This window comes from Amblyomma mixtum, chromosome 5, assembly GCF_055824585.1.
Source record: "Amblyomma mixtum isolate Tamu chromosome 5, ASM5582458v1, whole genome shotgun sequence".
Taxonomy (NCBI): domain Eukaryota; kingdom Metazoa; phylum Arthropoda; class Arachnida; order Ixodida; family Ixodidae; genus Amblyomma; species Amblyomma mixtum.
The window spans coordinates 21,122,675-21,134,014 of record NC_143016.1 but is presented as its reverse complement, the minus strand read 5'-3'; the positions used below and the strand labels follow the sequence as shown (position 1 = coordinate 21,134,014).

General features: G+C 49.0%; 1 protein-coding gene across 1 annotated transcript in view; it reads left to right on the top strand.

Moving 5' to 3' along the window:
- Positions 1 to 8,945, top strand: part of LOC149341472 (semaphorin-2A-like) — a 34,793-nt gene extending 25,848 nt beyond the window's left edge. The window contains exons 11-14 of the mRNA XM_089546668.1: positions 6,232 to 6,581; positions 7,484 to 7,611; positions 8,274 to 8,419; positions 8,924 to 8,945. Coding sequence (XP_089402794.1) covers positions 6,232 to 6,581; positions 7,484 to 7,611; positions 8,274 to 8,419; positions 8,924 to 8,945 — 646 coding nt within the window. The remainder of the gene's footprint in view (positions 1 to 6,231; positions 6,582 to 7,483; positions 7,612 to 8,273; positions 8,420 to 8,923) is intronic.
- The last annotated feature ends 2,395 nt before the right edge of the window (positions 8,946 to 11,340 follow it).

The window sequence follows — 11,340 nt, the reverse complement described above, 5'->3', positions numbered from 1 at the left end:
CATTTGAAACAAAATACACGTAATAATGAATTAAAACTAGTAATGTACACAAATAACACAACAGACAACGCCGAATAAAATACTTAGTAAATGCAGATAATACAAAAAAATACCAAATCTGTTAGTCCATGGTTTGCTTTAACGAATGCTGAAACGATTGTAGGTAAACCTCAGTAGCTATGTGTGATGGCAAGTTATTCCAATCTATTATAGTGCGAGGAATGAATGATTTCGCGTAGAGCAATGAACGGCATGCGATGCGTTTTATTTTGTTATCGTGGTCGCGGCGAGGAAAGACTGCAGGGTGTGGCAAAAAGAAGTCGTCGTGGAGGGTGAGATGGTGATACAGTTTGTGAAGTAAGGTTAGGCGAGCGAAATGGCGTCGACATAACGCTTCCAACTCGGCACGTTGTTTTAGTGCTGTGACACTGGTGAAGAGTGAATAATCTGAAAAGAGAAAGCGAACAGCACGGTTTTGCAGGGATTCAAGGTTGTTTATGATATAAGCTTGTTGAGGGTCCCATATGGCAGAAGCATACTCAACTTTCGGGCGGATTAGCGTGATGTAAGGAGGTTTTTTTAAGTGTGAAGGCGCGTGTTTGAGATTACGCCTAAGAAGGCCGAGTGCGCGATGTTCTGATGCTAAGATTATGTTAATATGGTAATGCCAAGTTAGGTCAGACTGAAAGTGAACTCCTAGGTACTTGTAAGTTGTTGAAAGTTCAACTCTATCGTTATTGAGAAAGTAGGCTGTAGCAATTCGAGTGGAACGGTTAGTAAACGACATTAACTTTGTTTTAGATGCATTTAGAGACATTAGCCAGAAAGAACACCAAGCCGTTACAGCGTCAAGATCAGTTTGAAGTGAATGGCGGTCGGTTTCAGTAGTAATATTACGATATATTACACAACACAATCATCCGCGAATAACCTAATTTGCGACGATACACACTTGGGTAGAACGCTAATAAAAATTAAAAAAAAGCAGAGGGCCAAGTGCACTTCCCTGGGGGACTCCAGATGTTACGGGGACAGAAGACGAGTTAAAGCCGTTGACACAGGTGAATTGTTTTCTGTTATCGAGGAATTGTTTTATCCATGAAATAACGTTGGGATGGAGATTTAAGTTTGTCAATTTGGTTAGTAGCCTGTGATGGGGAACGCGATCAAAAGCTTTAATAGCCTAAATCAACCTGTAAGCCAGCGTCTACTGCGGAAAATATGTCGTTAGTAAATCCAGCGAGTTGTGTGTCGCATGAATAAACGCTGCGAAAACCGTGCTGGTATTTGTGCTTTTACTTCGTTCTCGCCAGACCAATCAAAGTTATGTAATCACGTCAATACTTTTCAATCTCGCCATGCCTTCACTCGCTCGAATCCTGTCAGCTATTCCGCGTCTTCACTCTCTCCTCTACCCGGAAGACATCACACTCTGGCGAAACCCACGGCTCAATGGGGGAGGTAGAGTCCAAGCTAGAACCTACACCACGATTACCTCATCAATTCACTTGAATCAGTTAAAAACACAGCGACGAGATTTATCCATTCTTCATATTCTTACGATATCGATGTATGAGCATTGCAAGCAGAACCCGGCTCATTACCGCTCTTAATTCGTCGCCGTATTGCCAACCTTTGCTTACCTCATAAATTTTTCCATAGTTCATTTGGCTGCTCAAACTACGGTGTCCCGCCATCCTGCATATTTCACCGCACTCGTCATCCTTTTCAAGCTTCTCGACTGTTAAATTTGTCCCGTCATTTTTTTTCCCGGACTGCTGCTATAGACTGGAGCGACCTACCCAACAAGATCGCAGCCATCACATACATGCTCATCAAATTTCGCCCAAAATGTCACCAGTTATCTTTCATTCTTGTAATACTTGCTCCTTAAACTATTAGTAAAGTTTCACAGGTTCTTTATCTTCCTTCGCACCAGGGGTGCCCCGCCAGAGACGGTTTGTTCCAACTGGAAGACTGAAGCTTCTTTCTTCGCACCAGGGGTGCCCCGTCAGAGACGGTCTCTCGATGGATAGAGATACAGGGATAAAGGGAAAACTTATGTACAGTTTACGTACAGCAATTTACAATAGATACAAGTTCAGGCACTAGAGACAAATTAAAACAGCAAAGGACAAACAACAAAAAGGTGGAACTGGCTAATACTAGGGGAGGCCCTTACTCGGCGTGGCCGAAGATGCGTAGCATCTCACCTTAGCGCAGAACCCCGCTTCCAGCTCCGGGGCCCGGTTTTAAAGACCTAAAGGCCCGGCCCACATTTGGTGGCTTCCAATCATGTTACGATGTTCACATGATTGGTTTATCGAGAGCCTGGCCAGCCCTCCAGCTTCCGTAGGGCAAAACGCCCTTTCCACAAACACAAACGCACGGTCGTGCCAGTACGTACACCCGTATACTTGCCGGCGCGTTCGCGAGCGGCCGCGTTCCAAGAAAGGAGACGCTTCGCTTTGAGCACCCCCAGCCGCGTTCCGATGACCCCGCGTACACTAACGATCCCTTACACGCCCTTCCCAAGATTCTACAAAGGGCTCAAATGCCACTTTTAGAATTAAAACAAAGGGATCGGTACGGGTCACAAAACCACCCTGTGGGTGACATGCCGCCGCTACACCAGCACTGGCACCAACAAAACCAAAAACAAAAAATGCACATGGGCACCAACACAATATTACGCAAAATGCACACTTAAATACACACAGTGGCATTCCTGCCGTGCGCCGTAACACAGCGTCCAAGTTGGTGCGTTGCACCCAGTTCGCCTGCATGCACGCCGTCGTCCTGCTCGCGAATGAGCACACAGACACAGACACTCGCGACTGGAGCGTTCACAGCACTCGCCCAATGCCCACGTGAGCCTCCTTAGTCGCACCGAGCGTCCCTGTGTACATTCGAGCCACCACGTGTTGTCAGTAACACAATTAACGCCTAAACGGTAACTCACTCATTAGGCTGGCGCCACAACGAGGCGTGAACTGAAAAGACGGTGCCCTCCAGGATCAAAAACATCCTGGTCATCAATAGGTGAAAATCTCTGACCATGCGACGCACTTGAGAGCACTCTCTCTCCGGCGCACCAGTACGACACGCGTGGTGCGTAAAGAGCATAGCCCCTGGCCCGTCCAAATATAGCAGTACAGTCAGTCTCGCTACACTTGATATGCCGACCTCTAGCACGGGACATACTGTTCCTCGCGTCGACTTTCAGCGTGAAAGCCATGCACCTGCCTCTCCCTACTTTGCCTCTCCGAGCCATTTGCCCTGTTCCTGCTCAGGTAAACACTGGAATTGCCGCAACCTCCTTGATCGGTGCTTGCCGGCTTCGTGGCATCTTCTAACTCTGAGGCTGCATGAGACCCCTCGCAGTGAATTGACCCTAATTTGCCTTGTGGCAAGTCGCCACTCATTTCCGGGTCCTCAAATGACCTGGCCGGACACATATCGGGTGCGTTCGAGCATTGCGCGGCGCTCTGCCCGGTCGGTCCAGCAGGCCCACCTCCGCTCTCTGCCTCGGATGAAGGGCTCTTGCCACCAGTAACGCTACGGGGCACTTCATGCCCTATGGCCGACACAGTGTGCGTTTGCAGCAACGTTTGACCTCCTCCTATCCCTAGCTCGCCAGTCTGACGTCTGTCGTCGCTGGTCGCTTCACGCTGAACCGACTGTTCTTTTTCACAGCTTGCCTGAGACTGCGCTTTTGAAATCGTGAGGCTCAATTCCAGCGTTCCTGAACTCGCGTCCGTGTCCCAGATGTCATTTGGGGTAGAGCTAATCTGTGCAGCTGGATCGTCGGGGTGCGCGTTCACCGCCTCTAGTACAGCGACGCTGCGTTCCGTCTCGATACTTTCTTCAACTGCGATTCCAGCTTCGCAGAAATCTGGCTCACTTGTTAGTTCTGCCTGGCTGTTTTCTTGACCTGTGCTTGACAGGCATATGCCTTTGCCTTCCAGCACTGGCGTCCTCCCCACTCGGGACTCGGAGCAGTTCTCCCTGGCTAGTTGACTAGCTCTCCTAGACTCTTTGAGCTTAGCCAGCTCGAGCTCTAGCTGCTGGCGCCTCGCTTCTAACATCTCCAAATCCGGAGGTTTTTCCTCGCATAGCGGCGCCTTTCCTCCATTCACTTTTGCAAGCTCTGCCTGATAATAAGCTAAGCGCGCCTTTGCCAATTCTACTCGGTACTTCACATCAAGTGAGGGCTGGCTTGGATAACTCTCCATACTGCCTTCCGTACCCCTCAACTGTCCTACCGGCTCGAACACAGGGACGTGAACAATGCGACCAAGGAAACTCACGGTTTCGATGCGTCGATCCGCATTGCCAGCTCCTTGGCGTCGGAGTCCACCTCCACTTTCACCGCACGCTGCGATGAGCTGTCGGACGCCGCTGGTCCTGTGCCCGCTGCTGTCGCCTTGCTTCGCGACGCCGGTGACTGTCGAGTTATCGACGCGCTGCTTTTCTGGACCGTGTATGCAGTCCCGCGTCGCTGGACTACTGCCGTACTCCTTGCATCCTTGCCGCCGTTTCTCCGCAGGTCCGTTCTCGAACGCTGACCTGTTACCTTGTCGTCGCCTTTCTCCCTGCCTTCAAGTCTTCTTCCTGCGCCGTCTTCCGATGGCCGCAGGATCCTGTCGACTGCGCCAGTAAAGATCAGGTTCTTCTCTTCCCTTGCACCAGAGGTGCCCCGCCAGAGACGGTTGGTTTAACTCTCAAGACTGAAGCTTGATCTCTGCACCAGGGGTGCCCCGTCAGAGACGGTCTCTCGATGGATAGAGATACAGGGATAAAGGGAAAACTTATGTACAGTTTATGTACAGTAATTTACAACAGATACAAGTTCAGGCACTCGAGACAAATTAAACAGCAAAAAGATACAAAACTACAAAAAGGTGGAACTGGCTAACACTAGGGGAGGCCCCTACTCGGCGTTGCCGAAGATGCATAGCATCTGACCTTAGCGCAGAACCCCGCTTCCAGCTCCGGGGCCCGGTTTTAAAGACCTAAAGGCCCGGCCCACATTTGGTGGCTTCCAATCATGTTACGATGTTCACATGATTGGTTTATCGAGAGCCTGGCCAGCCCTCCAGCTTCCGTAGGGCAAAACGCCCTTTCCATAAACACAAACGCACGGTCGTGCCAGTACGTGCAGAGAACATTCCCTCCACCACAAAATAAAAATAAAACAAACACAAATACACATCCGTGCCAGCACGTGTGCGAATCGGTACCGCGGGTGGGGGGACACCCGTATACTTGCCGGCGCGTTCGCGAGCGGCCGCGTTCCAAGAAAGGAGACGCTTCGCTTTGAGCACCCCCAGCCGCGTTCCGATGACCCCGCGTACACTAACGATCCCTTACAGTATTTGTACCCACCCCTTATGTAATATCTTTCACCGGGCCTTTTAGGTATTAAAATGAAATGCAAAGAGATTACTGGAGACCGGGACAACTAGGCCAAAGGAGGTGGGGCTGTAAAAGATTGCGGAGTTGCTATCTATCTAGCCTTAGTAAAAAGTCTTCAGTCCACATGTTCTGCCATTTGTGTCTTTACTGGAGCACTTGTAGCCCCCTTTAACACTCTCTGCAGGGTGAGGACAACCATTATACTAGCTTCGTTAAAACATTAAGTGGGGCTAGATGGTATTTGCTAGCTGCCATAATTTTCTTGGCGGTTTAAAACACACACACACACACACACACACACACACACACACACACACACACACACACACACACACACACACACACACACACACACACACACACACACACACACACACACACACACACACACACACACACACACACACACACACACACACAGACACACACACACACACACACACACACACACACACACACACACACACACACACACACACACACACACACACACACACACACACACACACCGGGTGTCTGTGTTTCTGAGCCGCTAAGAAAAATTATTCCAGCCTTATACTCACCCTTCAAGACCGTGCTTAGCTGCATGGCTCAAAACGAAACCATGTTAACAGAATACTCTCGAGAAGGTGTCATTTCTGGCCGTTAAATTAGGGCGAGCCTAGCAGGGGGCGTGTGAGCACAGGGATTGATCCATAGGAAACGCGGCGGCCGCCGAAACCTTTGAAGATTTTTGGCATGCCGCTTACTTTTGAACCTGTCAGCATTCAAAAAGTAATTCAAGTAAAGCGTGGCACAACGCTTCCGTTGCAGCCACGGTCACCCCGACTCTGCCGTCTGTGCCTTCCGGCGGGAGGACATTGAACGGGCATTCAACGGCACCAGATTCTTCGAGTTGTCCTTGAGCAGGGACACCTTGAGCAAGGTGGTAAACGCCAAACGGTCCAACTACTCGGGATCGGCTGCTGCGTGCCTGCCGGACTCCCGCAGGCTGGATCCCACCGACACAAACTTCCTGCTCTCGCACCCACTGCTCGCCGAGCCGCCCAAGCAGCGTCACGATCGGGTCTTCTTCACGTTTCCGGGCATCGAATTCCGTGCCGTGGCTGCATTCGTGCTCGAGGAGTCCTGGGGCTCCTGGGTCATCTGCTACGTGGCCACTGGTCAGCATTGCACACGAATTGCTTCTGGCTACGCGCGACGATTTCCTTCGAAATTGAGATTTAAGAGCTTCGAAATCCCTTCTGCTTGGAAACTCCTTCTGAAACTTTATGGCCTCTTCTGAAAACCCTGCTCAGGTTTTCAGCCAAGACAGGTGCAGCTGATTCTAAAAGTTAAAGACCGGAAAGTAGTAAGCGACTGCGGCACAAAGTATTGTTTGATTTTCCGAGGTTTGCGAAGTGCTCGGGAAAGGCACTTTGTGTTTCGAGTTAACGTACCACTTCGGCAAAAGCACGTCCGAGAAGCGTTGATTAGAAGCCAGCGGCAGTTACAGGGATGATTGTAAGTGTTCGCGGGTAGGCTGCCAGCAGTGGTAGGGCAGGACCGATTTGCGTAGTGTTGCATGTCACGAGTTCTGCATAAGCACAGCCTCCTCGGAGGAAACAAACATCCTAATTTTTAACATACTTCTTACTGACAGTCACCGCCTCGTATACGCGAGTGATGCTGTATAAATTCCATCTTCTGTTTTTAAGGCCCACAAAATTGACCATAAAAATTTGTACACTAACGCCTTCAGGCGCAACAAATTTTAGATGCTTTGCTCCTTAAAGGCTAGAAGAGACATGCTTATTACTCTTTGAATACCATGTTTGGTTGCGGAATTAGGGCGCTGTATAAGCTGGAAGCTCAAATCTTGAAAGGTGGAGGTTTTTGGAATTTTTCTTTTGCTAATGGGTGGCCCAATTAAAACCTTCTTTTCGAAGAGTATCTTTTTTTTAAACTTTTTAGTATATAATTCGTGTTTCGGTAGTATTGTGTAAAAGCGCACCGGTGTTTGGTTAGGAAAGAATTATGTGGCTAGAGCTGAAACTTTTTTTTGAGTACCATCTTCTTTGCGCAGCAAACGGGCTGGTTCTGAAACTGGCTGAGGAAATCGTGTCCGGGGACGCGATACCCGCCCCTGCCCAAGTGGTGGACGTGTTCAACGTTTCCAAAGGAGAAATTCGCAAGCTTGTGGTTTCCGTGAAGGTCTGTATGGACACCCGTTTTTCACTGCTTTCTTTTTGGCCGCAATAGCTCTTTCAGCGTTGTTTTGCAGAGTTTCGCGCAGCCGTCGTCACAGCAGGATGCATGCCGTAACGAGAAACGTATAACGTCACCGTTTGAAAATCCCGCAATTATGTTTGAAAGTATTAAAATCAGGCGTCAGCATTAGTGATATTGAGAAAGTACCACGTAATGTCTCGTGACTTTCTGACCACATACCCAGGATGACAGACCTGCATGTCTGAGGGCCAGGCGAATAGACTTCTCGGGGAATGGGGTAAAAATCGTGTGCGGACTATACTTAGAATCGAGGCAAAGAGTACAGGACAACTTTCCAGGCAGGAAGGCGCTACAATCAAGGCGCCAGGGTCCTGAACAGTGACTTTTATCCCTGTAATTACTTAAATGATCCATTGTCAACATCCTGCTGGCTCATTGTTTCAGCAACATTACAAAGTCTTTCGTGAAATAAGGAACGTTACCAAGCGGCCTGAAACCACCGTTCTTTTTACTCTAGCAGTTTTCTAATGCAGACAAGCGTATAAATGTTGGTTTTGATGTCAAATACCGCATCAGGACCTTGCAGTTGTGGATATAAGAGTGCGACTCTGCACATAAACCCTTGGCGATCACGCTGCACACAGAACCGGGGCCTGTACGTTTTCTCGGACGACGCTGTCCTTCAGTACCGCATGGACGACTGCGAGGAACGCCCCGTGGACTGTGCCACCTGTCTCTTGGACCCATTCTGCGGCTGGGATGGCGGGCGCTGCCTCGCGCACGCCGACGGGTGCGTTCTACAGGAAACGAAATTGTCTACTTTATACACCTCTTGAGCTTACCGCAGTCGGCCTTTATATAGTTTAGACTTACTGCCACAGCACATATGCCCGATGTATGTATAGATGCATGTCATTAGAAAGTGAACTGCTTTACGGCTCTCCGGTACAAAAACTTGTATAATGTTTTGAGCACACCATGTGTATAAATCTATACCCTGCTTGGAAGTTTTAGCGCGATACTTCTAAAACATACTAATGGAGTAATCGGCTGCTCTGTGCCTTTAAGCGTTTTGTATTGATTGCATATGACGTTGGCATATATGACCTGATTCTCTGTAGGAACAATATTTAAAAAAAAAGTGGAAACCACATTTCAAAGAAGCAACCACTAGTCATAGTGCTTGGCAATGAAGCATTGTACGTATATTAGTTACCTGCGATACGAGTATTCCGCGTTCGTTGAGTGGAGCGCAGTGCTATTAGCTTGCCTTGGTTTGTTTCTCTGTTTCCAGAGCCACACGAAGGCGGTGCTGAAGATGAAGATGTTGTTAGCGGCTATTTATTGGTAATAAAAATAAAAATTGAAGGAACAGATGCTGCTAGCCGCGGCATCTTCCATTCCCCCCATCCCCAACCCAACCCGGGAGGACTGGGAGGCGACCTTGCTCGGCTGCCACGTCTTACAGGCCCAACAAGCCTGAGTCGGGCGAGCCCGGGCGGCGGCCACCGCCACTAGGGTCCCGTACTGGGACCTCCACCTAGGGTCTGTGCTTCCCATAAGGGAATCAAAGGGCGTGTTTGATGTGGATACGTAAAAAATGGCTGAGGCTTAACTTGGTTAACCCTGGCCAGATGCGAAGCATATTGATGGCTAGGCTTGGTAATACATGACTTTCCTTGGTTGAATACCTGGTCATTTTAATACAACCACTAGAAGCCTTCGACGTGGGGGAAGACAACGGCATGGCTACAGCGGAACGCCGACTAACCCCGAGACGCGCGTTGGGTGGGCGCCTGGATTGCCACGGAAGCCGCGTCCGCCTGCCCGGTGGAGCGAGCGTTTCACCTACACCGAGTGTGAACGCGCGTTCGAAATGCGCGGGAATGCCGCTCGAGGACATTCCGGTGTCTGTGCGATGGCATCGTTCTCCCTCTCCCAGCGCGTGACGGCGATCTGTCGTGACGTCATGTGTCACGTGGTATGTCACATGGTGTGTCGTCACTGTATCACGTGGTCTGCATGGCTTGCAACCACAGCGACGGCGCGAGGTGGACCGTCATCTTCCTCTGTCGTGACGTTATGTGTCACGTGTATGTCACGTGGTGTGACGTCACTGTACCACGTGGTGTGCACGGCGTGTAACCACGGCGAAGGGCTGTAGTGTACCTCCTTCTTCCTCTGTCGTGACGTCATGTGTCACGTGGTATGTCACGTGGTGTGACGTCACTGTACCACGTGGTGTGCACGGCGCGTAACCACGGCGAAGGGCTGTAGTGCACCTCTAGTAATATGCTTCGCATAAAATGTCAAGCGTCACCACCGTCTTTGCAAAGCCGCGTGCCATCGGCGATAAAACGAGTGAGAAACATAACACGTGCATTGTTTTTTCGCTATCATAAACTGCTTAGAAAAGTTGGTCGGTTAGTTAGGTTTGGTTCATTGGGGTTTAACGTCCAGAAGCAACTCAGGCTATGAGGGACGCCGTAGTGAAGGGCTCCGGAAATTTCGACCACCTGGGGTTCTTTAACGTGCACTGACATCGCACAGCACGATTGGTTAATTACGTTAATTGCGTTTCATCGCTGTCATCAACACACAGACCACTTAATGCCCCGCCCTTGCTCTCAGCGCAGCGTGACAACCCTACGATAATATGCCAGCCTAGTTCTTAGACGTAAACTTCCACTTACGTTTTTCTTCATCTAACCTTAGTAAATCTTTTAATGAGTGTAGCAATTTTTAATACAATCACAGCTCCAAGTATACTACCGTTTGCACGTTAATTGCTCGTAATCAAATTGTTCAGGATGGTAAAGATACCGAGGTAGACTTTAATTGGCTTTGACCACAGAGAATTGCTACTTTAAGTCACCTGAAAAAAGTCAGTATTTCATTTATCGAAAATAGCATTCGCCGAAAAAAACCGAAACTAGCTTCGCGAAACAAAAACCGAGAACAGTCCGCCGAATTTCCAAAAATTCCTACTTGTCGCAATCGGGCAGATATATTTAATCTGTGGTGAGCAGTATTTTCCAAATAACCGCCGGAGTGAAGGAGAAGAGAAAGGTATGCCGAATGGTAAATTGTTTTCACGCACGTTTCTGCTCGATTTTTACCAACCGAGCGAACACGAGCTAATGGCTATCAGGGTGTATGCTTGAACGGATAAAAGTACCGCTGATAACGTCGTGGCGAAAGAATTGTTAATAAACGAGCAACTAAAGTGGAGTACTGAAAGGCCAAGTATTTTGCTTCTGCTTCTTTCCGATCAATGCTCGCCCTCCGTCTTTATTGTAAATGGCACGTACTGAAGTTACTAAGCGGCTTCGCTAACTGGTGATAGTTCACGATGGCGTGGCCAACACGTTCTGCATCGCAAGCTACGCCGCGTGGGCTAGGCTGGAATGAAAATAAAATCAAAGGTTGCTTCCAGCCGGAGTCTTTATCTTCAGTGATAATGATTGCTGGATAATTATCACTTCACTTTTCTCTGTCTCCGTCTACTGAATCACAGACACTACGCACGGTCTAGTTCCTGATACCACCGCATCTGCAATCAGTATGTCTTCAGTACCTAACTACAGAGGCGTAGATTTAAGTGAAACTGCGGACACTTTAGCGAATCCATCTTTGAGTAGTCCAATCAATGATCTCCTTTCGACCTGTGCATACATTACGGCGGCTAAAATTTGTAAACGAGTATTTGCT